Below are 26,062 nucleotides of genomic sequence, written 5' to 3' on the forward strand. Positions count from 1 at the left end.
GGAAATGTTCAGTGTGATATTCCAGTGTAAATGAAACCAAATATAGATATAACTTTAAGACTAAAATATGCCACTTAGATAAACATAAAATAGTAGCAAGCACTACGCTTTGCATAAAGAGGCCGATTGCATTCCTATCTTGTTCGCAGCATGTAACTAAGGATAATCAGCAGGGACTAAGGATCCTCTCCTAAAGTTATCATTAAGGTTTAGCAAGATAAAAGGCCAAGTTATGGTCAAAATGTGTTAATATGGTCAATGCAACTAGATTCTAAACCTCTTTTAGAGGTTTTAACTTAATATATGTGTCAGTCACAGGTCATTAAGAATTTAAATATTTATTGTGCAATGCAGAATGCCAAGACTTCTAAACAATTGCCAGCACTCCTTAATGTTTAACCTCCTGTAAAATACACACACCCACGCACACGCACACATGCACACCAACATACCAACACATCAGTCTTGAGTCATATCCTCAGAACACACACACAAAAACACAAACAGTTACAATTTTACACCTGTCACTTCATCTCTCACCCCAAACTGCGTCCATCCTTTGATTTTGTTGTACAGGGCATCACCAGGGCAGGATGTACTGACCAGCTGCCTATGTCCATGTATAGTAAAGTCTGAGACCAGTTTCACTCCATCTGTGGCACACTTTGCCAGCTGGTGCCTCACCAGGTCCATGGTGCTCTGGGACGGGATACTGGAGGTGTAGTCCCCTATGAAGGACACGCCGTAACCCTTCGAGTTGTACCCCTTGGTGTGAGCACCTTGCCAGTGCCAGCCACGCCCTTCATACAGGTACCCGTCAGAGCCTGCCACAAAACTAGAGAAAAGACAGTGGTAGAGAGGGAGAGTGGAGCAAGGTTATGGGACTGCAGAACTTGTGGACGATCGAGCTTGGTTGCCAGATAAAAGGAACTTTTAGGCACAAGTGTCATTCATTGGTTAAGAGCATTCATTGTTTTACAACAGTGTACCATGCCAAACAAGGTGAATTCAACAAATCAACCTTGTGGAAATGTAAAAAGCCAGTAGAGAGTGAGAGAGAGTCAATATTTCATCGAAGTCACACACAGAGTCTCACACAAAAACAGGATGTTTCAGACAGAGGTCCCTCATCAGCTGTATAAGCAAAGTGACATATATGCTAACATCTAGATATGCTGTTATATATTAAAAAACAGCATATCTAGATGTTAGCATACATGTATGTCAGTAGGTTAGTGTTATTAGTCAGGTTAGCATGCTGACTTCTTTTGCGTTTATGATCCACTCTCCCTTGATGCCCCACTTTTGGGACATGCTCCAACATGGCACATTTTGCAGGAATGCACACAGAAAGGCAGAGTGGTGAGGGTGAGGATGTACTGTCAGTTTATGGTCTATATAATATGTTAAGCAGTAAACCTTATGCTAAATATCAGTTGAAGGTGTTGGCCCTTAGTGTGTGCCCACCTGTATCCGATGTCATCCCAGCCACGGTCATCCTGGTGGAAACGCTGCATGGCCCTCATGTCTCGGGAGCACTGATAAAAAGTTAGGCATGGCTGGGAAGGCTCATAGGTGTGATGGATGAACAAGAAAGACAGAGGCAGGGACAGCAAGGTGGGGATGCCACGATAAGGCTTGGCTTCCCACATGCACCGTGGAATGATGGCTGGGCAGTCTGATTAGGTTGGATTAGACAAAAATGAAGAGAAGTGTTTTATGAGGACAATTAAATGATCCTACATTATATGTATTACGGTTTGCAATATTTTCAGAATGCTTGCCAAAAAGTTTGACTATTACCAGTGTTCCAGGTTCACATATATGCCTACCCATATAGCTGTGGACAAATTCCTTCAGCCCCTCATTTACAATCTCTTCTATCTTTGCCCTCTCCACCTTTTGTTTGACCTCTTTTTTCCAGTCTTTATCCAACCTTCGATATGTAGCCAGTAACCTTCTTATTTGCCTTTTTAGTAAAGGGAGATTGGCCAGCTTTCTGAATCTTGTTCTGCGGCGCTGGCTAATTAGAGCAGGTGCAGCATCTAGTCCTCCTATACCCAGCTGATGGTTGTAGTACTCTTTCAGTAGTCCACTCAATCTGAGTGGACGACTGGTGCGCTCAGCGACATGCTTCCCTACAATCACTCCATCCATACCCCCAGTTATGAGAGCTTCCGTAGCAAAGGATGCTACACCAGAGAGGGTGAACACCTGAGGAGCAGTCACATTGTCCCAGCAACCGCCAGGTCCCAGACTTGATGAGGCAGGCAGTTTGCTTTGAGCATGGTGGAAGAATGAGAGACCCAGGTTCTTAGTCAAGGTGAGGGGGTACAGGCCACGCACATGGCCCAAGGGAGTAGATTGCAAACCAGCCTCAATTCCCAGGAGTAGAGGGCTGAGGGCCACAGTGGTTCCATCTGCAGTGAGGACCACTCCTTCCTCCACACCCAACACTGTCACCCTGTGTTTGATAACCTTGGTGATGTATCCAGTGTCCACAGGTTTTATTACCAGGTGATGTGGTTCTGTATCATCACTAAGGTAACCAAGATAATGCTGGATAAAAGGTGTATCCACTCCTGCAGCTTTACGAAGACCCTTCACCACAGCCAAAGGGTCAAGCAGGTAGTTCTCCAACTCAATGGTCTCCACTACTTTAATGAAGTCATCCATGTGCTGTGTTTTAATGTCTAAGCAAGATAAAAAATGGGCAAACCAGTAGAAACCTTTAAAATAGGTATATGTTTGCTGTCAACATTAACAACTAGCCCTCTCATATCAAATAAAGTATCCACAGCTGTAAATCACATGTAAAACACTGAAAAACAGGTAGCCTTAATAAATTGACCTCTAGGATTTGTTTCAGGCCACATACAGTAGGCATTCTTAGTTCTCAGTATTTCCAAACATTTTCTTATCTACTTCAATGGCTTTAGGCCAACCAGCTACAGTTAAGAAATTAATTAGGTGAAAGAAAGATAAGTTAGCATTTTTATTTCAATTGCTGTACCTGGGGTTTACACCACCTTCACAGTAGGAAGACAGCTCAAGCATTTTATTTGGAATACCTACCTGATACACCTACTCATTGACCACACTATTAGCTGTCTATCTTATAGGCACATTTTGTAATTCTACAGTAACTGCTACAGTATACTGTAACCCATTACTAAATTTGTCAGCAGACATCTACCCTGCCCATCACTGGTCAGTTTCTAGCTTTTTCAAAAGCTATTTGGGTGGCGGACTGTGCTCCACACAGTATTAAAGGAATATCACAACCTCTGACTATGGTATTACATTGGACAATAATTTTAAGATGATTTTCTGTACTATGAAAGGAAAACTTGAAGCACACATATGAGTGAGAGGGATTTTAAAATAATTTTTAAAATTAAGATGTAAACCTGTATAATTTGCTCTTTGGTGGGACTTAGTTCAACAGCTGGGACTAAGATTCCATTTGTCTGAAGTATTACAGGAAATGTCACAATAAATTGTATGTGGTAATCAATTATATATTCTACATATGCAGCAGAAGTTGTAACTAAGTTGTAAAGAATTAATAAGAAAAAAGAGCCTACTATCATTAATTTCATTGTTTTTTTTTCTTTAATTGACTAACCTTTAATAACACTGCAGTACGATGAAGTGAATTGTGAAAAAAAATACTGAGCTATTTTTCTTATGTTCATTCTTCTTACTGAATTTTATTAACTATGACTTAATCATCCTTTAAAATGTATATCTTGAAATAATCATTCGATTTGAAATCCATTCCCACAGAAACTTTAAGACTTGATATCAGGTTTGTTGAATGAAACAAAATGAAAAAAAGTTTTGTTGATTGCTTTTTGCACCTGGTGGGAACTCCACAGGCTCAGTGATAGCCTTGGGGGTGTTTTACTACCTTTCTAACAGACCAATTTAAAAAGGGAACTTGTCAGCAGTCAATGCATATATGAATTGCTGACCAAAACCCCTGGAATATTAAGATTGAAAAGTTTTGTGAAGTGTTGCAAACATGAACAACTATTTAAATAGTCACCATAGGAAGACATCTATAGCTGTGAATAAGAGCCTTGCCATTGTTAAACTAACATGGTATATTTAGGCATTGAATCTGTACAGGATAGATTCACTCATTCATAGATTTATTTAAACCCAGTGGTGGACACCTAAACCATGTGTGGGATATTGAATGTATGATACAAATTCCAAATGATTATTTTTAATGTGATTTTTAAAATGTACTTCAACAGCCCTTTAAAGCTATTTTTTTTAGAGTTTACTATATAGATTGGACTTTTTATACTCAATTTATAATCATTATCTTATGAGTACTGGTGACTATCTTCTTAGCTTAGTTTGTTAAAGAAACACACAAAACCACAGAACATAAATAAATACTTACCATCAGTGAGAGAATTATCCACAAGCATAAATAGCAAAACCACCCATCTGAAATGTAAATCCATAATCTTAAACTTCTCAGAACATAAACTGTCTAAGGAACAAGGCACTACCTGTTCTAAATAAGCTACCTTTTATACCCACATCCACTTGACATCCTGTTACATAAGAGAATATACTGATAAACAGCCAATCATACCTTAGTTCACCTTGTGGGAAAACAACAGGTGCAGCAGGGGCATGTCTCTACAGGCCCTTACACACCCAATAGTCAAGGACCTCTACTTTCCACCTTACACCTTGTTCCAAAGTAGTTTTTCCACTCAGTATTCATGCATGGTAAAAGAACAGAAATGCTATGCCTATACCTTATATTCTGTTTACCATATAATCAGTCAAGAGTTGTGACTAACACTTTACTTGATCACAGACTACAGTTTAACCTTTAACAAGCTAGTTGGAATGTACTATAGCTCATTTTCATTGTGCAGCAACACTTTCTCTTGCAGTGGTATTGCACCATGTTCTGCTGCAGAGTAAACACAGAACATCTTAGGCACTAGGATATGACAAGGAAAACACCTGGTCAGGTCTACTATTGAGAGAGATTCAGCTTTATAGCCATTGCTTGGTAGAAGGCAACAAAATAGTTTGCAATTATAGTTCAGCCTGCAAAAATAAATGAGGGATATAAATAGCTGGTCAGACTACATCTGTTAAATGAAAAATATAAATCTACTATAATAAAATACTAATATACAGAACCACACAGTGATGTTCGCATTTGGTTTTCCTGTAGTACACAGTAATCTCTTTGGTCCTGTCAGTGTTGAGGTTGTTGGAGGAACACCACACCTAGTGCTGAATCTTAATTATTGCCACTAATGTGGCATTTACTGTGGGGTCATCTGCAAACTTGATGTGTCTATGCAGTGAGTCATAGGTAAACAGGGGACTCAATACACATTGCAGAATACCAGTGTTCAAATTGAGACTGATGCACATGTGGCTGCCTAACCTCACCAACTGGGGTCTGTTTGTAAGGAAGGCCAAGAGCTAGTTACACATGGAGATGATTCCTAGTTCAAGTCAGTCCAAGCTTGGACAAAGCCTGGCAGAGATGATTTAAGGCAGAGCTGTTATTTTCCAGGTGGGTGAGGGCAGAATGAAGAGCAGTAGGATGTCCTCCTCATTCAGTTTGATCAGTCTACAAAACATGCAGGGGTCCAGTGACAGCAGGAGCTCCACCTTCAGATCACCGAGAACTCATTTTAAAAGCACTTCATTACAATCGTATGAGTGATGGGGCAAACTTAATTTAGAAATGGTACAGTAGGACCTGAGCTAACTGTTCAATACATGTTCTGAGGGTACATTGATGCCAACAGCTTTTCATGCATTTTCTCTACTCAGTATTAGACATCCAGCTACCTGCATGAAGTATTCCTGCAGTCAAAGCCAAGGGTGAATTAAAGTGAATGTGCACACAGTATTAAAATTCCAATGTGGGGGGAAGTGAAGCCTCACTTGTGCAACATCAAACCCAGAAATTATAGCAATTAATCAGTGATGCATCAGTGGCAGAGCAAAAGAGAACAAGGTCTTCAAAACTTCCCCACAATCACTTTCAAAACTACCGATATCCAGTGTTGTTGAAGTAGAGAAAACAGGAAATCTTACTACATAACTGAAGTCAACATCTTGCAGCTAGACTTTACAAGGCATAAGACATGCCTGCGAGTAATCGGATTACCTATAGCTCTCATCAATTGAACTGCTCCAATAGCACATCAGAATTTGCACAATTTAAAAAAATTAAAAAATATGAACCACATTCCCTTTGACCAAACAAAATGCTAAGCCACCACTGGCAAAACTGCAGTCACATCTAACTGACCAAAGACATGAGTTTACATAAACCAGAGTCCATGCATGACAGGAGTCTTTTTGGGTTTTTATTTAAGGACCATGCAATGCCCATGGAGAACTCGAAACTTTACAGATGTAAGTCCTTAATGTGTATGTGTAACAAATACAAAAAGTATATTAAAAAAAAAAAAAAAAAACCCACACAAGACTAATGTAATGTAATAACTTGCAAGTTTACACACACACACACACACACATATATATATATATATATATATATATATATATATATATATATATATATATATATATATATATATATATATATATATATATATATATATATATATATATATATATATATATATATATATATATATATATATATATATATATATATATAAAAAAAAAAAAAAAAAAAATACACAAAAAGTGCACCATCACTACCGCTGCATTGCAGACTTTGGGACTCTAAAGGTGGAAGATGGAACTTTAACTCCTGCTTGTAAAGAAAGGGGTTACAGTCCTGAAATAAGAATGTATAGCATTACACAGGACATAAAAGCAATAAGTTACTGTGCGTAGCGGCCGTTTGCGCCAGTTAACTAGGGGAAGGCAGGGGGAGGCATAGAGAAGGGCACCATGGGCTGGGGTGGCTGTTGCTGGGGATTGAAGGGGAACTGTGGGTTGTGGGTCATACCATTTTGAATGGTCCCTTGGTTGGCACCAAACTGCGGGTTCTGGAAAGCCTGGTTTCCAAAGCCACCAGCCTGGTTTCCAAAGTTGGCTTGTCCATTGCTGTAAGCCCCATTAAAGCCATTATTGCTGTTGCCATTGTAATTGCTAGCTGCGCTGCCATACGTGCCCCCATTTTGGGTCTTGTTGCCAAAGACCTTGTTTGGTCCACTTTCATAACTTCGGTCACTTCCACGGTTGTCCTGACCGTAGCCATTGAAATCCCGTCTGCCTCCAGAGAAGTGATCCCGGCGATCATCTCTAAACCCTCCACCTCGACCGCCCCTTGAACGACCTAAAGGAACATGAAGTCCAAGTTAACTCCAGAGGTGTAGTGTAAGAATCAAGAGGAAGTAAAGCAACAAGGCAGGTCACACTATAGAAAAGAAACAAAAACCAAACACGTCAGAGGAAAAACCTTCAGACTTGTAGGAAAGTCAATAAAAAAGGGGAGAAGAAAAAAAAAAAAAAAAAAAAAAAAAAGTGGCTGCAGATGCACCACAGTTCCTGTATCTCACCAATTGGATTTACCTCCTCTGTCTTCCGCCATCTGGATGAGCTTGGGATTGATGGCCTGGTTGGCCTCGCGGAGGACAGAGACAAGGTCGTGGGCCTGCTTCATGTTGTTGGGCGTGAAGAAGGTGTAGGCTGTCCCAGTTTTCTGGCTGCGTGCCGTGCGCCCAATGCGGTGGATGTAATCCTCAGAGTTGTTGGGGTAGTCGTAGTTAATAACAAATTTGACGTCCTCAACATCTGTAAAAGTGATGGCAATGCGGCGTGGCGGAAAACGGAAGGTGCAGCAATACACGCCACCACAGCAGCAAAGAGGCACGTTAAAAACAGTAGCCAATAGGATGGTTAGAACTTACTATACTAAAAGGAATAAGGTCATCAAAACAAGTGTCCAATAAATTTCAGTTTAAGAGTTAAAGATCATTGTCTAGGCCATTTTAATAACTTAAGGTTTAAGTGACATCCAGGTGTTTCCCAAAAAACAGGCAACATTTTGCCTTGTTGCACACAAATGTAAGGACTACCCCACAGACTTCTGAAGACCTGAGGTGTAAGTATTGCATCCTCAGACCAAATCATTGGTCAGTCCTCAAAAAGTGTATGGTCAGATTTGATCTACCACCAAGGCAAAGTCTTTCCAACAATCAAGTGGTCACTTGACAAAACGTCTCTCTTTGGCAGGACTCGACATGACATAAACCAGAAAAGGAGGGCACCATCAGCCAGCCTAAGAATCGCATTCAGTACAGAGGTGTGTCCAAAGGACTAAACTGCTCTCACTCAAAGCCAAATACTATGAAAGAGGCCTAATGTACCAAGACAGACCTCAAAGCCTTTCTGCAATTACAATATGCTGCAACAGCAGCATTTAATAACCCTGGATTAGACTTCCTATATATGAAGCAGCTGAGGTAGTTTAAGAGCAGTTACAAGCAGGAGACACAGAGGCTATCCCATGATGCCGCGCTCCTCAGTGGACGGCCAGTGCACCACAGACATGCAAAACCTCCTAGCACCTCTGTACGCAATTTGTTTGGCTGGCAGAAAAGGCAGAACTCCAGCATTGGAGCTCCAGACCCCTCCGGAGACCCTGGACGCGTCATGCCAAGGCCCTGCCTCCAAGACTGCACCTTTAGGTGATGGGGAGGACTTGAAGAGGGACATCAGTTAAATAAAGCAGTTTAAAAATACACACCAAAGATGACAGTGGAAAAGAATTCACTTACAATGCATTACTCATGTATTTGAAATAGGAACAGAAGGTAAACTAATCCTTACCTAGACCTCTTGAGGCAACATCAGTAGCAATGAGAATGGGTGCTTTGCCAAACTTGAATTCTGGGAACAAGAGTACATTGTTACACTCTACACCCCCAACATTACACAAGCAATAAAACTAAAACCGTCGTGCAGAACACATACCATTGAGGACCCAGTCTCTCTCCTGCTGGCTTTTGTCTCCATGTATACCCATTGCAGGCCACCTACAATACAGGAGTTGTAAATATACAGACCCATCCCCATATACCATCTATAGACTCAAATGTTCAGTGTGCTGTGTAACCAAAGCTTACCCATCCCTACGCATCCTTCTGGTGAGGTCATCACACCTCCTTTTGGTCTCGACAAAAATTATGGTCTTGTTCTCCTTCTCGCTCATGATCTCCTCTAGCAGACGCAACAGCCTGCGACAGGAAGAGCACGTTCCAATGCAGGAGATCACCAAAAACTTCAGTTAAGCACAGGCATACCAACATTTGGTACAAATACAGACTGACAACTCATCCTGTACTAGATTAGTCAGTCAGGTGTCATTTCATTCCTTTAAGAAAAGCACCACAGAGTTTCCTCCCACAAGAAGTTTAAAAGCTATGCCCGCCAATTTCCACCTAGAAAGTGGGGGGGGGGGGGGGGGAAGAAAAAAGTAAAACCAACTTGGCACTTACTTGTCCTCTTTCTCCCCATCGCTGCAAACATCCACAATTTGCAGGATGTTATGGTTAGCACTGAGTTGCAATGCACCCACGTTAATCTGGACATAATCTTTCAAGAAGTCCTCAGCCAGTTGACGCACCTCTTTGGGCCAAGTGGCACTCCACATCAGTGTCTGTCTGTCAGGCTGATGAGAGAATGCATAAGCCTTAAACTCCCCCCCTAATTTCATACAGGTGCCAAAATGGACTGAATAGCACAAATTGAGACTACATGTCTCTAGATTCAAGAAATCTGGACTCACCACCATAACAGTGAGTCTTAACCAATACACTGAATGAAGGACCAAATCCAGCATTGATTTTAAGTGGCTAACAAACTTCCACATTTTATTAGCCAAGCAAATGTGCAAGTCAGACCTGACATTATCCAGCAGCTTTCTTACTTAAGCCAATACTTTAAAACAAATGACACTTTATACTAACTTTCCATTTATTAAAAGTACATTTAAGTGAGTCCTGTAAAATTAAGATCAGACGGATTTATGAAATTCCATGGTTTTAAATAAAGTGTTGAATTTGCCTACTTCATCCATCAATTTCACTTAATAATGCATTCTGTATGCACACAACTTCAAAGTTCAAATTTCAAAAAGGGGAGTCATACCCTGATTTGGTCGACAATTTTACGGATTTGGGGCTCAAAGCCCATATCGAGCATTCTGTCAGCCTCATCCAGCACTAGATATGTGCATCTGCGCAGATTTGTCTTTCCAGCTTCCAGGAAGTCTATAAGTCTGCCTGGAGTGGCAATGCAAATCTCAACCCCTGGGAGAAGCAACATAAGTTAAGTCAAAAGATTGAGAAACTTGCAGGAAGTTAAAGAAAACAAGACGCTACATACCCCTCTCCAAGTCCCGGATCTGTGGTCCTTTGGGTGCTCCTCCATAGATGCAGGTGGATTTGAGGCGGGAAGCCCTGCCATACTCTGCTGCCACCTGCTGGACTTGTTGTGCCAATTCACGAGTAGGAGCCAACACCAGGCACTGTGGAGCAGATCCTAGATTAGTACAGCAGCAATTGAAAGACAAATTGCAAGCTAAAAGACAATGAACAAAGTTCTCTGCCAAGGTGGATCACTTACAATAGGTCCATCTCCACGCTCCAGGAATGGTTGGTGGTTTATGTGCACAATAGCTGGAAGCAAATACTGAAGAGAAAAGTTCCAGTTAAACTCAACACAGACCATCCAGAAGATATACTGAATATATTAAAGTGTTCTTACCGAGAGAGTTTTCCCAGATCCTGTCTGGGCAATGCCAACCATATCTTTGCCACTTAATGCCAGTGGCCATCCCTGAGCTTGTATAGGAGTTGGCTCAGTCCAGTTCTGTTTATTGATCACCTCCATTACATAAGCTGCAACACAGTAATGTAATAATCCATCTCAGCACACCAGTGGGAATGTTTGGAACACTTCTATTTATTGATGTACTGCACTTAAACCCACATGGAAAGCTGGCCTCATGAAATCCAATTGTGGGTGTAGGGCAATCCCTTCCTTTCACTGTTATCTCTTTGCTTCTCCTGTACTGTTCAACTTCTTGCTGCAACGAAAAGCAAAACGTCCATGTTCAAGTGCCGGAGGGTCATACAGTGCCACAAAGTGCGCCTAAACCGTATTTTAACACAATTTTAAAGCACGTGATGCTTAAAACGGTTTGCGTTTACGTACCAATGACCTTCGAGCCACATCGGGGTGCTCTTTGTAGAAGTTCTTCTCGAACTTGGGGAGCTCATCAAGGTTCCAGTGTTTTTTGCGCAGTCTCTCGCCTGGATTTCCGTACTTCTTCCCCTGTGGTGGTCCACCCCGACTTCCTCCAAAACGTGGCGGCCCGCTGCTATAACTGGGGGAAAAATGTGTTTAGCTGCTCCAGTTTGCTAGCTAGCATTCACAAACAGCTTATAGCTACGATAGCTAGCTATACGCGTTAAACACGCAGTTTAACGAGCCGCTATAAATGTTGTATAATACATGTAAAGTTCGCTTGGAAAATTGAGAAATAAATTAGACAAATACACCACGAACCCAAGACCAACACCAGTGACATGTAATAAGCTAGCTAGCTACTGTTTCTGCGTCATATTCTAAGCCGCTGCCATTTTATTTCTTACCGGCAGGGAAACAAAGAAAAACCGGCCGGCATTTTGTACCAGCATCAGCAAGGCATCTGCCACATGGCGAATCGAGGCCTCACTTAGAATTCTACTCATACCATGTCTATAGAAATAAGGAGCACCACGAGCAGTTCAAAAACTTAACTAATGGTCTAAATGAACAAAAACATCATAATGTCGACCTTTAACGACATTATACTAGCTAGCTAGTTCCAATTTTTCACTATATATTAAAAAAAATATCCAAGTTAGCTAGCTCATTAGTCGCTTTGAAGCTAGCTAACCTACCTTAGTTAACTGCTACCACTTACCTTAATGACAATACAATTATGCCATTTTGACACTTCTTTAGTGTAATGACATCGCAAATTAAACGGATTAATTAAAATTCTACCATTAAACGCTAGCGAGTTAGCTAGTAAGCTAACAGATTTTCTCAGCTAACGCTAGCGAGCTTGTTACCTTAAAAAAAATAGAAAACCTTACCTTCTGTCTCGGCTACGATCTCTATCGGAATATCCAGGCATTTCTGCTAACAAGCCTTATAAACTAAAGACAAATAAATAAAATTAAACGGTTAACGTGACGACAAATCGCCCCCACGACTTTTCCGCCGGCAGTGATGGCGCTCTAAATGCCGGCAATGGCGTGACTTAACTGGAGTTTTATAGTACCAGGAAACGACGTTCAGGAATACACGTCACTCTTAAGCGCTGTAGACTTCCTGGTATCCATAGAAACCTGTCCAAATAGTTATCCAACCATGGAAAGACCTTTGAACTAAGCTCTATGCTGTATGTCGTTCCTGATGAGACTGTATTTAGATTACACTACATTTCGTTCAGCTGTACTAATAATGGATGCATCCGATAGCCTTAAAAATAAGTGGATTGTTTCGTGCAGGTTTTTAGCTTTTAGAATTTTTGTTACAATTTCTTTAATATCTCCAGCAATCTCTTACCTTTTATGCTTTATTATTAGTTTACCTTGGTGATCAGTACTCTACTGATGTCTTTTCACGCATGATAGTTCCTCTTTATTAGGAGTCATTATGATCTATTTTCAACTGCAGGACCTCAAATATTTGATCAGCATCTACTAAACTGGTTCAAATCTTTTAATTCACTAAGTTTTTATATATTGCTGGAAAAAAGTCAGAACATTACCTCTGACCATTTTGCTGGTTATATGTTAGGGCACGTCACCTTAGGCAATGAACATTCCATAAACAAATAAGAATCAAACACCTCTCCTGCCTTGTGACAAATGGTCATATTCTAACCAGCTCTTACCCAGCACATCCTCAAGTTTAGCACCTGTCTTGTTAACAGGAGGCTTTTCACACACCCCTTCACCTTTCGATACAAAAAACAAGTCCTTTTTTATTCTAACAGAGGCCATTTTTTAAAAATCTTAGCTTGCTAAATGATATCAGGGTTAGTTGCTTTCAAGAGAATTACAAAAGGTTGTTTCAGGAAAAAGAACAAGTTATGCAGAGATAGAGCCTAATATCAATGTGCAGTGTGTATCTCAAATTTGCAAAGTTAAGCAATGCTGACATTTTTTAAAACATTAAAACTTCTGGTTACCTTGATTTAGTAAAGGTTAGGACTTTGACATTTTTGGAATGAGTAATATCGAAACACTTATGTAAAAGCTCCACAAGCACAGAGACTTACAGACAGCAATTTGTGTACAGAGAGATACGGGCAGCCAAAGGCCATTTTAATCATAACTAATTACACACAAAAATAAAATACTCTTACAAAAATGATGTATTACATTGTGTTACTTTAAACAAAGTGCGCCTGTCAACTATGAGATATAGTCCTGCTAGAATGCTCAAATAAACCCGAGATGCCTCTCAAGTTTAACATGCCAACATAACATAGAATCCAACATCTCGGAGGCAGCTGAACAACAAAGGAGTGACAAAGTGAAAGAAAGAAAAAAATACAAGAAGAAAGTCTGTATGTGTACACTGGACTTGAGTAACTAAAGGACATTAAAAAAAAAGCAGTCTGTTCATAAAGAGTTTGGTAAATAGATTTTGCCTATTATTTACAGCAATTACAGTCTGCATGTGTGCAAAATGTGTTTTCCCCAATGTGTTCTTTTATAATTTTCTATTTAACTTAAAGATATATGACAGATTCTGTGATCCACTAAGCCAACCGTATAAGGATATTTTATTACTGTACAAAGCACCTTTTCAGGATATTTTAATCAGTTTGCCCAGAGGCTTTTCTTTTCTCTTTTGCCACACTATAAAAAAGTAATAACACAAAATGTAATTCATCTTCAGCATTTGCAAATTGTAACAACAGTCCATGGTCATAGAGGATTGCTATAGACAAGTAGCATTTCAAACATTCAACCATCTATATGAGCTTATAAAGTAAAATAAATATGAGGGATATTTTTGTTAGAGTAGATCGAGATAAAAAATTCAACCCATAATATAAGAATAAAATAGTTTGCTGGGGAATCCTACAACCCTGGAACTACCGTGTGGCACTACAATTGGAGCTACACGTTAAAAAAATACACAAATGGTAAAAAGGAAATGCTTTCAAGACATTCAGGTATCATTGATAATGTTGAAGTTTTTAGTTTTAAACCAAAAACAACTATAACAACAGCTCACCTTAGTGCTGGGTACCCTGCTAAAGGGCATAATGGCACTGGCAAACAGCTTGAGTATGTCATAGCATGGTTCTTAAGCTGCCAGGCAACAATCAAAACATGTTCTATTTTTGTTTGTATGACTTTGAAACTGCATCAATTCATTATCCATCCCACAGGAATAATATCTTTCTACTCTCAGCCCAAAAGTAGGAAACCTAAGTGGGAGGATCAGATACAGGAGAAGAAACGCCCTCCCCCCAAATGTAAGATTTAATTATGTTAAATTCTAACCCCTTTGGTTTCCCAGTGGTAAATGTGAGCAACATTAGTGTTAGTACTCATTATTCTTTTAAACCCTAATGTTTTTGGTTTTTGAGTGGGACTCTCAAAACACAGGTTGTATGAAATGTTCCATGACTAAAGGGCAAGAAATGGAATCTATCTACCAACTTATCACCGTTCACTACACTCCTGTGGCATCTGCATACATACACATTTGTTTAGGCATTAGAAGACTCATGCTTGATGAAGTCAAATAATTTTTTTAAAATTGTAATGGCACCAAAAATATGTTTTTAAACATTCATTTTTTTTCCACTTTTCTTTCATGATTATCCATTAAACTAATCTGTAACTCATCCATGGTAAAGCAATGTACACTTTCTACTTAATTTTTTTGCTCTGGAAACAATGACAAATGTTTCTGGAATAAGGGTAATAAATTATATATCTATATAATTTTGTTGATCTTTTCATTTCCATTTAACCCCCCATCATATAAAAATAACCGTTGACTACCTATTTAATCATTCACTCATCCATCTATCCACTTACCCACCAATCCATCCATCCGTCCATCCATCCATCCACTCATTTTGAAGAAGCTTATACATCAGAATGCTGATAAGACTGGTCTTACTGAATGGAGCACAGGCAGTTGGGATGGTGTCTTGGGGCTTAATAGCAGCTAGTAGGGCACTTGTGCTAGCATCCTTACTGAGTGCCTTTATCACCGTGCCCTTGTAGCTTGCCACTGCACATCTGGGCCCCAAATGTCCACCGTGCAACAAGATACTGACGTTCTAGAGCCTGCCCTACATCAGAAGATTAGATGCTCCTACGAGGGCTTCCTGTACCACATGGCAGACTGACACAATTGTGTCTTTGGTCCTTTCTTGCCACGGGCATCTTCCACTTGCCTCATCAATAAGAGCAGTAGTGCTCCTCTCTTAGCTTATGCAGCAATGCTCTGTGGGCACCTTACCACCGTCATCCTTTTCCTCAGTCAGTTGGTACAGACGCTACATAAAATACTGTCTGTATCTTTTTTTCCTTAATGCTAAAACAGAAGAGGAAGAGCCATTATGTATGTTCCAAAAAGGTAAAAAGTTTACTAGCAGCTGAAAAACAAAGTCAATTCTTCTCTTAAAAAATATGCAGAGATGCAGGAAAAAAAAAACCCATGTACATGAATTAGGCATAGAGTGCTGCAAGATGTTACATCCTCCCTTATCACCCAATTCCCCATTTTGACCTCTTCTGATAAAAGGAGCAGGGCTTCTGGGCCATAAGCCACACTCCTTGGTCGAGTGACAGGTCTACTCTTTGTGCAGAATGGCCTGTCCTCCCCTCGGACACCCTCCAGTGGTTGGCAGTCACTCCACGGCAAAGCCACATGTCTCTTCAATGGCTGTCAGTAGTTTGTCATAGAGCTTGTCATAGTGCTCATATGGAGGAATGTCAATGCGGTTGAAACTGTGGGGGAACAGAATCAGAGCCACTGAAAACAGTTACCAATGTCTCCATTCTAAGCAATAAGAGACAAGCATATTAAGTTCCAAAGAGACAGGTCTGCCACTTATCCTGATTGTAGCTTTGTTCATTGATGAACTTAGAGGGTTAGTTGGTCTGAAGCATTCTACTCACCATGTGTGGGCTTTAGGCAGGTTGTCCGTACTGGCATCAATCTGATGGATCGTGAAGAGACGGGGTCCTGCAGCTCCTTCACACCACACACAGACACACACAGTGAAAAAACGCAGAAGCCCAGTAAGCCAACTGACACCTAGATAACATTCATACTAGGTATGAGTTGGCAGTATAAAATCTAGTGACAAACCAATTGTTTTCAAATTTGAATAATTCCTATAACTGTCATGGCAGAACTAAATAGCTTATTGCTGCAGTCTCCCTGCAAAACAATACTGGGACACCATAAATGTACGATGGAGTTTGTGTTGGGTAACATGCTGATTTGTGAAATCCATGCTGGAAGCAGGTGACAGCACACCAGAATTGTTTTTAACTCAATTTTAGTGCATTTATTTTTTTAATTAGCATAATAGCAGAATATTTTAACAATATTGACAAAATACCAAAAATGTGACAATTTCAGTAAACGGAAGAACCTTCTATTGCTACCAAGTAGCAGAGCTGGTATTGAAAAAATATAATAATTAACTAATAATATTATATTATGATAATAACAATAATTAACAATCCATGTTGCTTGTGTATGCATGTGTTCCTTTCCCAAACAACCATCTGCTGAGTAAGAGATCCACATGTTCACTCCCCTGCTCTGTAACTCACCTTGCAGGGCTTTGAAGCCCTGCAGTGGCACCCTGGAAGAACCAGTGACAAACTGCAGCAGTCGGGCTCGCCGCTCCTCGTCAAACGACTCGACAGCCCGCCAGAACCACTTTACAATGTTGCTGTCGGGCGTGCAGTGCTTGAGCCGTGTATTAGCCTTCCAGTCATTCACGTCAATCTTTCCCAGGCCACACACGATCAGCTGGGAGAGGGGAGACAGGGGGTTGGGGCGGAGACTTTGTGCAATAAGGGCTACATCTAAAAGCCTGATACACTAAAATTTATACTTAACGCTACACCAAACAAATTCTTAAATGTTAAAGACTGAAAATCAGGAATGGCCAGTCCTGACACCCCCCACCCCAATAATTCACTAACCAATACATACATTAAAAAAGACATTAGAGACATTAAAAAAGTCTTGTACTTGAATGCTATAATGGTTATCAAATTAGCAGTCATAAGAAAATGGTTCAACGAAGTAATAATGCTTGCTGGTACCTCAAGCTCTTTCTCGTCGAAGGCCTTGAGGAGGTGCTGTGGTATAACCTCATTAAAGCCTTTCTGCAGGGCCAGGAACTGAGCCTCGATGCCCCTCAGGAAGCGCCAGTTCACATAGAGCCTGGGTCAGGGTCAGAGGCGTATTGTTAGCACAGCACAAATGTCGGGGCTGGGGTGCACCCCCCAGGGCGTGCGGTTAAAGGGCGGAAAGCAGAGCTGTGGCTCTGCACACATGGAGGCACAGTTGCACAGTTCAACCATACCTGACGTACTCCTTCTTGGTGTCCTGGGTGACGGGGATGCTCTTGCCATTGGGTTTGAGCTCATGCTGAATGATCTCGCCATATGCATTGTGCTCCACACAGAACGTGTGGTCAAGCACCCCCGTGATGTCATTGTCACTACAGATTGAAAAAGAAAAATGGGAAAAAAGGCAGAATACACAATGTTTCCATTCTGTCAGTACTATATTGAGTACTATTCTGTGATGTAATATTTCTAATGCTGTAGGCATCATGCCTGGCACCAGAGAAAATGTCAATAAGCAAACATGGGATAAACGGTTCATTCCACTAAAGCAAAGCAACTTCACTATCTGTACTTTGAAAAAACTCTTTCAGTCCCCAGTATGCTAAACGTCTCTCAAAAGTATACACATACACTGACTTACCAATGTATTAGGTACACCTATTTTGTGTTTTTCCTTCTTTGGCCTTCAGAATTGCTTGAATTGACCTGGGCATGGACATTACAAGATGCTGCTTGTGTTATGTAGCAATGCTGTACCATGCAGAAATTACTGCATTACTCAGTGGCGGCAAATGATATGATTTTGTAAACAGCCCTTTCCACTTCACTCCAAAGATGCTTGACAATGACAGACCCACTGTCTTGTTCCTGGTACCGATAAGTCACTTGTATAATATCGCAACATCATGGCAGAAGTGTCTACGTAAGTGTGTATACACTGTAGTGATGATGGGTTAAACTTTGTCACCAATGGTATTCAGATTATCTGTACCATTCAGGCTTCTTGATGTATCTAGGGGCCTAAAGCATGTCTGCTGACAACACATGATGGCTCAATCAGTATAGTTGACAACATATTGTCATGATTGGTGACCCTCCTAGCGTCACTGTCTCCATGGTTTCCCTGTCTCTTGACTTTGTTTTGTCTCTTGTTTTACTTCCTTGTTGTGGTTCGTTCATTAGTTTCGTTGTCTCCGCCCCTCATGAGTTGCACCTGTGTCTTGTTTAGTGCTCATTAGACCATGTAGTTAATGGCTGTGTTTGTGCAGTTTTGTGGCTGGTCATTGTTAATCTACGCCTTGTTTGTGGTATCTGATGTCATGCACATAGCCTACGTTTGTTCTAGTTGCCGTTGTGATTCCTAGCCCCTGTTTGTTATCGTGTGTTTTGTTTCCTTTTGGTTAGCCATGTATTCCCAGACTCTACGTGTTGGCTATATGACCTTGAACTGTTCAAATGATTACGACTCTGGATTTGTCCATAATCAAACTCACTCTTCATAGCGTATACATACACATTTTTGATGGCTTCATTGATCTAGCTGTTAGGGAGATGCTAGATCCAACATGCCTATTGCCACCCATCATGCAAGCTAATTAGGTAAATTCAAGACATTCACACAAGTGTACAGTTTTGGGAATATACACTTGGTGTGAAAGTGTACCTAAACCGGCAACTCTGCATATGCCCATGTAATACATTATACCAGGACTAATGTGGATGGGGCATGTAATCTATGGTCGTGGCCAAATGTTTTGAGACGGACCCAAATTTTGGTTGTCACAAAGTTTACTGCCTCTTTTTTTTTTAGATACTTTTGTCAGATGTTTATAATGGTATAGTGAAGTACAATTATAAGCATTTCATAAATTTTTTTTTTTGTGTTGTTTTTTTTTTTTTTTACCTTTTATTGACAAATGCATCCAGTTTAAGGAAAGCCTTAATATTTACAGTGTTGACTCTTCTTTTTTAAGACATCTGCAATTCGCCTTAGCATGCTGTATATCAGCTTCTGGGCAAAACCTTGACTGATGGCAACCCATTCTTGCCTAATCAGTGCTTGGAGTTTATCACAGTTTCTGTGTTTTTGTTTGTCCACCCTCTTTTTGAGGACTGACCACAGGTTCTCAATGGGATTGAGATCTGGGGAGTTTCCTGGCCATGGACCCAAAATTTGAATGTTTTGTTCACCGAGCCACTTGGTTATCACTTTTGCCTTGTGACATGGTGCTCTGTCATGTTGGAAAAAGCATTGTTTATCACCAAATTGCTCCTGGATCGTTGCTCTTGGAGGATGTGTTGATAGCATTCCTTATTCATGGTGGTGTTCTTAGGCAAAATTTTGAGCAAACCCACTCCCTTTGATGAGAAGCAACCCCACACATGAATGATCTCTGAATGCCTCACTGGCGGCAAGACTCATGGCAGCGCTCACCTTTTCTTCTCCGGACAATCATTTGTCCAGATGTCCCAAATATTCTGAAGGGGGCTTCATCAGAAAAAATAACTTTACCCAAGTCATCTGCAGTCCAATCCCTATAATCCCTTGATGTTTTTCTTGGCGAGAAGTGGCTTCTTTGCTGCCCTTCTTGACACCAAGTCATTCTCCAAAAGCCTTTGCCTCACTGTGAGTGCAGATGCACTCACACCTGCCTTCTGCCATTCCTGAGCAAGTTCTGCACTGGTGGTGACCCGATCCAGTAGCTGCATTCTCTTTAGGAGACAATCCTGGTGCTTTCTTAACTTTCTTGGGCACCCTGAAGCCTTCTTCACTGCAGTTGAACCTGTCCACTTGGACTTCTTGATGATGGTTGATTTATGTGCTCTCTGATAAATGGTTGATTTATGTGCTCTCTGATAAGCAGCAAATGTCCTTACCTGTGAAGACCTTTTGATGCAATGCAATGATGACTGCTTGTGTTTCCTTGGCAGTAAAGATGTTTAACAGAAGAAAACTTCAAGCACCACCACCCTTTTAAAGCAACCAATTAATTGCTATTCATCTGATCAGTCTTTACAATCTAGAGTTAATTCAAATTGCCACCATAAAAACTGAAGCAGCAAACTTTGTGACAACCAGAATTTGTGCTAGTCTCAAAACATTAGGTCTTGACTGTATGTTCAATTACAAAAATGCAAAAATGCAAAAAAACAAACAAACAAAAAGCAAATAAATAAATAAATAAATAAATAAATTGTTTGTCAGAAAGAACTGTGGGGGTCTATGTCAACAAACCAGAGCCCATATGGCAAACCTTTTAACAACAACTTGAGCATAACTTTGGTGCATGGTTTAGGAAAGAATTCAGGAACACTCACAGGATCCAGACCAGGCTGTTGTGAAGGTCAGGGTCCACAGACTCCATGTCATCCAGGGTGATGGGTTTGCCAAGCAGCTGCTTGTAGAAGGGCAACGTGAAGCCTCCGTCGATGTAGTGGCCATGGAACACAGCCATGCCCATGATGCGGCCCACAAAGTGGAAATAGGACAGGTGTTCCTGAAAGAAGAGCAGTTCCACAGTTAGCAGCCAGCATGCATGCTGCACCAGCAGCGCACATGCAACTACGGTTTAATTGGTGCAGTTCAGAGATTCTAGATTAATGCATTTGCCATGGAAAGCCAAAGTTAACACTTGTGAGCCGTTACCATGGCACTCCTACATTCTGCAATTATTAACTGAAGGGAGAATGTGAAATGGTTTCTCACATATCTGAAAATATCCCAGACAGAATAGCTCATATTGGGCTGTGTTCAACAGAAGTATATACCGGGTTGACAGCAGAATCCGGATTGATCTGTAGAGTGTAGATGTCATCACGTGAGTACTGGAAAAGTCCGTAGTATGGGTTCAACATCTCATGTGACAGGAGGTATAACCACTCCCTACAAACACACAAACACCAAAATGGGCATTAAATCTTGAACCACTCTTAAACCTGGTCACCATGGAAAGAGTCAATCTCATATAAGTTCCTCAAAGTATAGCAGATGCTCAGAAGTTCAAGTGGCAATTCAGATTCTGCCAGCACCACAGCCTCAAGCTGTACATAGTTCAATATCCATCTGTCACCACTAGGGGAACTGTATTCAGAAGGAACAGGTGGCTCAAATGACTCAGAATAAGCAGTCTCTTGTCTTTCAAATCATAATGAACATGATAACAGACAAGACATGATTCTAGAACAACAATTTAACTTAAGACGTATTATTCCACAATACAAAAACAACAATAAAAAAGAACATTGTCAGTACAGTCAAGGTTGTACCTGGCGACTCCTCCATAGTCCAGGCCTTCCTCTCCTCTGAATTTCACCATCAGTCTCTTCCAGAGATCTTTTGGCCTCATTTTCATTACCTGCCTGTAGGACTCCTTAGGAAGGACAGGACCGAAACAGAAAGAGCACTCTCAGAGATCAGCAGCAGAGCGATACAATTAAAAGCAAAATATGTCAAAATACTCTCTGAGAAACAAACAATCTCAAACTGCAGGTGATACAATATCACCTGGATAAAAAAGAAGATCTACCACTTTGCTACTGCCAATCCCTGAGTGAATCACATGGGATTACTAAAAAATGAGGCATAAATTCCACTAATAAAAAAAAAAAATAACTGTTTTCCATAATTTTGTTTGAGAAGTAAAAAGACATTCAGGTTGTTTCAATGAAACATCAACTATTCTAGATAAACTGCAGAGTCAGAATGGTTTGCAATTGCAGGGATAGGAACAAGGGGTCCAAAGAGTTTAAAGCTCTCAAAAAACACTTCACGGAAAGTTATTACTTGATTACCTTTATGAAGATGTTGCCCTTTGGTTATATGTTATTATTAAGTAAAGGTTGGCTTATAACATTTCTTTTGCAAATTTACAGATTTGGCCTCATCCTAGGGTCATCAAAAACCTTCATATATCTTTATTGCAAGTTTGGATAACCAACAAGACATCATAACCCCCAATTTCTACCACAAACACTGTGAAGTAAGGCAACTCAGTACATTTCTCTTGAATGCAAATTTTTTCCTCAAAACACTGCATGGTGTCATTTACTTCTTAATGAGAAAATTAAGATGAAATGTTGATAAATCCATAGAATCAGACCATCAGAGACATCACTCCCGTAAACACCCATGAACAGATGAGTGTGAGCACAAGCAGAGTATCTACAAACTGGGGAGATGAGTGGAAGGTGTGTGAGAACACGCACCCAAAGCTCCCAAATACCCAGTAGCCAGGCTCTGCGCAATTAGGGTACATACTCACAACAAAGAATGCAAATTAGGTACATTTCCATTAGGCAAGTGAACCTTCTACCCCCAAAAAAAGGTCCTAATGGCATGAAACGCACACGGAAAAAGCAAATAAGCTGTCTTAAGTCTTAAGACCTTACTGCAGTTGGGAAATTAGCTCATATGACACCAATATTTCCTAGGAGCATTAATAGGCACACACAGCTCTCAGACAAAATGGTTAAAATAGACCCCCACCTACTACCTTAGGAGAAAGGTGGGAAAGAAAGGCTTCATACAACTCATTGGTTTTGGCATGAGGGGACAGAAAGCCAGGGGAGAGTGATACAGCATCCAGTAAAGGACATTTCAACTGGCTCACTCCTTATTGTATCAGTGAAATCTAATTATGCACGTGTGCAGTGTTTCTAAAGATCTGGTCCTGATTCACTGACTCAAGAACAAAAGTCCAGGGTTCTGGTAGGAGAGTTTTGATTCGACTCACCTCAAAGATCTCTTCGCGGGAAACCTCGATGCGGCAGTGGCCAGCCTGCGGTTGCTGCTGGGACAGCTCCTGCCGGAGGATCTTCAGCTTCTGCACTAGGTCGCGCTTATACTTGGGCACGGTCAGGCACTCTGCATCCTCAGGGAGATTGCCTGGGGAGAGCACCGACTGGGCCTGGTCTTTCAGCTGGCCTGCGCGACTTCTCACAGATAGGGAGGACAAGAGAGGCTTGATAGAGCACACTTACACATCCATATGTGCAATATTAATAACATTAATAAACAACTCAGCATCTCTGAGGTCATGTAACCACACACACTATAAACAGTTTTGGATCATCACATACATACAGAGAAGAAGAGGTTATACACACACGCACGCACGCATGCATGCACACACACTCTACACATTTTACACATACACTCTTTTATTTGTCATTCAGCTGGCATCTGCCTAGGTGGGACAGTGGGATATGAGTATAAGAGTATGTGGAATGGCTCTGTGTTTATGTGTGTGTGTGAGTGTGAGTGTGTATGAAGTGGTATGCAGCGTGGTCTCTCCCTCTCAGGCTGCCAGCATTCCTGAGCGGCTGTGGTGTCTGCACAGCCTCGCCCTGCTGAGCAGAGGGGAGCAGAGCAGTTACATCCTGACATGCGTGCACAAACACGCACACACACACGCACACATGGACCCACTCTACAACTACAGACTACACACCACATAGGGGTGGGTAGGTTGCTGGGGCCAAGGGAGAGGGAGGAATGGCATGAGAGACAGTGTGCGAGCCTGAGAAGCAGGAGGAACGACAAAAAAAGAGGAAAAAAGAGGTGCGAGAGAGAGAAGGGAGGGGGACAATGCGGAGACGGCAGGGACTGCAGCCAGAGAAGGATGAAAGGGAGGGAGGTGAGGATGCAGAGGGATGGTGCACGAGTGGAAGGCAGGGCCAGCCTGGACGAGGTACTCCAGGAGGAGCTCGCCCCAAACTACTCTGGACTCCTGCAGCACTCACAAACCTGGCTCAGAGCAGGAGGGCGGGCATGCACCGGAGAATCCTGCAGCTATGCTGAGTATGCACAAACATGACTAAGAAGTCAGAAGACTAAGACACACATAGGTACATGTGCACAGAGGTGCACAGTGCTCTTAGTCCAGCATTTTACCAGAGGGGTATACTATAGGAGACTGGAAAAAGGGCTGCTGTGGAAAGGTCCTAGTTGGGTCATGCTGGCAGGCAGAAGAGAGTTAGAGAGGTCAAGGAGCTCCTCCCAGCTGAGAGGAGACAGACATCTACCCGTGTGTCTACCACGTCACTCTGATGTTTTTACCAGAGTCCGTCCACAGCTTGGACTGTCCGGCTGGAGAGCTTTTAGACGGCCAGAAGGACGATCATAATGGACACTTGAATGGAAAAGTAGCTAACAATTTCACAAAATGGAGTCTGAATGTGGTTAAAATCTCACTCATAAAATAATAAAGACAATTTCACTCTAAGTGGGCAGAAAAAGAGTCAAAGCCCTAATGTGGCTGCTCCTTCCAAAATGTGTTTTCTAGTTGCTCTCTGGTTAATAAAATACTATGTGAGGCATACAAAGATAAACTCAAATAGCAAAACATTTATAATGTTACAAATTATGTATATGATCTTTTTGATTTGACTTAAAGGAAAGGAACATGGAGTGAGCAAATCATGCACATAAGTGCTAGCCCGTGTGCCTGCTTCCGCTCCAGCATCAACACCTAGTGGGTGTCAGCAGTTTAGACGATTTTCCTGTGATTAGGAGGGGAAATGTATGAAAAGGGAAAGTAGTGCCTAACATGTTCTTTGATCTGTCAGAAAAAGAAAAGAGAAACCTGATCTCCATCACTGCATTCCTCTGACCTACAGCATGCAAAGACACATGTACGTATGGGCATGCGAGTACACACACACACACACACACACACACACACACACACATATATACATACACACACACACACACACACACACACACACACACACACACACACACACACATATATATATATACATACACACACACACACACACATATACACACACACACACACACACACACACACACACACACACACACACACACACACACACACACACACACACACACACACACACACACACACACAGCAGAGGAGCTTTTAAGGAGGCAGAAAAGGGTCATATGGAAACCAGTCCAGATCCACCTCCATGCATCACACCGACTATTTCCCCACCTGTTCTCTAACCTCCCCCAATTCAGCTTTTTATACGTTAGACAATCAGTAAGTTAAACAATTAACCACTCAAACAGTGCAATCCACCCCTAAAAAGCCATATTTACCTACCACACACTGTAGACAAGTGTCTTACCTGTTTAAAGCCTCACTAGCACCACGGGAACCATTAGGACTGGGACTGATGGGGAAAGTGCAGAATATGAATATGAATAATAATGCAATCCTATGACTGGCTCTTTGTGACAGGTAGCTACACATCTAGATGTATATTATATATGTAAACATCAAGCTGAAGGTCTGAGGTATCTTGACAGCAAACCCTTTTTGGGACATTTTAGATGTTGCCTGGACTAGGATGAGTAGGATAGTACTCACTTGAGGACGAGATGCAGGTTGGCAGAAAGGCGAGGGTCCGTGAACTGTGTGGTCCGGTTGTTGTGGTCCACGAAGTAGACACGGCCCGTAGCTGTATTTCGAATCTCCCAACCAGGGGGCAGAGGACCCAGCTCCTCACAGTTGACATTACTCAGATCCCTACAAAGACAGAGACAGGGGGTATGGAATGAGGGAGGAGGGGGGGAACCAATGGGAGGGAAAATAAGAAGGGAGAGAAAATATATGAAGGAAAGCAAAGTGCAAAGGAATGCAAAATAAAGATACAAAGCAAGAGAAATAGAGGGCACACAAAAAGAAAAGTCAGGG

The 26,062-nt window shown here is 41.4% G+C and overlaps 3 protein-coding genes across 5 annotated transcripts in view; all 3 read right to left on the minus strand.

Moving 5' to 3' along the window:
* Positions 1–507: 507 nt before the first annotated feature.
* pglyrp6 (peptidoglycan recognition protein 6) lies at positions 508–4,560 on the minus strand. Its single transcript, XM_027006572.2, has 4 exons — positions 4,418–4,560; positions 1,833–2,693; positions 1,468–1,678; positions 508–835 (listed from the first exon to the last, which is right to left on the minus strand). Exons 1-4 carry the CDS (start codon positions 4,479–4,481, stop codon positions 508–510), a joined length of 1,464 nt encoding a protein of 487 aa, XP_026862373.2. The 5' UTR covers positions 4,482–4,560.
* Positions 4,561–6,686: 2,126 nt separating this feature from the next.
* Positions 6,687–12,289, minus strand: ddx5 (DEAD (Asp-Glu-Ala-Asp) box helicase 5). Of its 2 annotated transcripts, none has more exons than XM_027006620.2 (13): positions 12,129–12,289; positions 11,200–11,371; positions 10,975–11,071; positions 10,750–10,883; positions 10,609–10,674; positions 10,369–10,510; positions 10,132–10,292; positions 9,480–9,652; positions 9,108–9,218; positions 8,956–9,017; positions 8,812–8,871; positions 7,552–7,773; positions 6,687–7,315 (listed from the first exon to the last, which is right to left on the minus strand). In XM_027006620.2, the coding sequence occupies exons 1-13, from the start codon at positions 12,167–12,169 to the stop codon at positions 6,891–6,893; spliced, it is 1,866 nt and encodes a 621-aa protein (XP_026862421.1). In that variant the 5' UTR covers positions 12,170–12,289; the 3' UTR covers positions 6,687–6,890. The 2 variants fall into 2 exon arrangements, with proteins under 2 accessions (XP_026862421.1, XP_026862422.1); XM_027006621.2 differs by having other exon boundaries at positions 7,191–7,315; positions 7,539–7,773.
* Positions 12,290–14,147: 1,858 nt separating this feature from the next.
* smurf2 (SMAD specific E3 ubiquitin protein ligase 2) overlaps positions 14,148–26,062 on the minus strand; it is a 39,668-nt gene continuing 27,753 nt past the window's right edge. Inside the window, exons 10-20 of one of the 2 annotated variants that reach the window (XM_027006550.2) lie at positions 25,736–25,894; positions 25,494–25,538; positions 23,126–23,324; positions 21,660–21,763; positions 21,162–21,276; positions 20,712–20,890; positions 17,627–17,764; positions 17,364–17,484; positions 16,863–17,064; positions 16,197–16,272; positions 14,148–16,025 (exon numbers count right to left, since the gene is read on the minus strand). In XM_027006550.2, coding sequence (XP_026862351.1) covers positions 15,926–16,025; positions 16,197–16,272; positions 16,863–17,064; positions 17,364–17,484; positions 17,627–17,764; positions 20,712–20,890; positions 21,162–21,276; positions 21,660–21,763; positions 23,126–23,324; positions 25,494–25,538; positions 25,736–25,894 — 1,438 coding nt within the window. In that variant the 3' untranslated portion in view covers positions 14,148–15,925. Of the gene's footprint in view, positions 16,026–16,196; positions 16,273–16,862; positions 17,065–17,363; positions 17,485–17,626; positions 17,765–20,711; positions 20,891–21,161; positions 21,277–21,659; positions 21,764–23,125; positions 23,328–25,493; positions 25,539–25,735; positions 25,895–26,062 lie in introns of both variants that reach the window. The other variant, XM_027006549.2, reaches the window with a different exon arrangement.

Source organism: Electrophorus electricus, chromosome 1 (genome assembly GCF_013358815.1).
Source record: "Electrophorus electricus isolate fEleEle1 chromosome 1, fEleEle1.pri, whole genome shotgun sequence".
NCBI lineage: Eukaryota > Metazoa > Chordata > Actinopteri > Gymnotiformes > Gymnotidae > Electrophorus > Electrophorus electricus.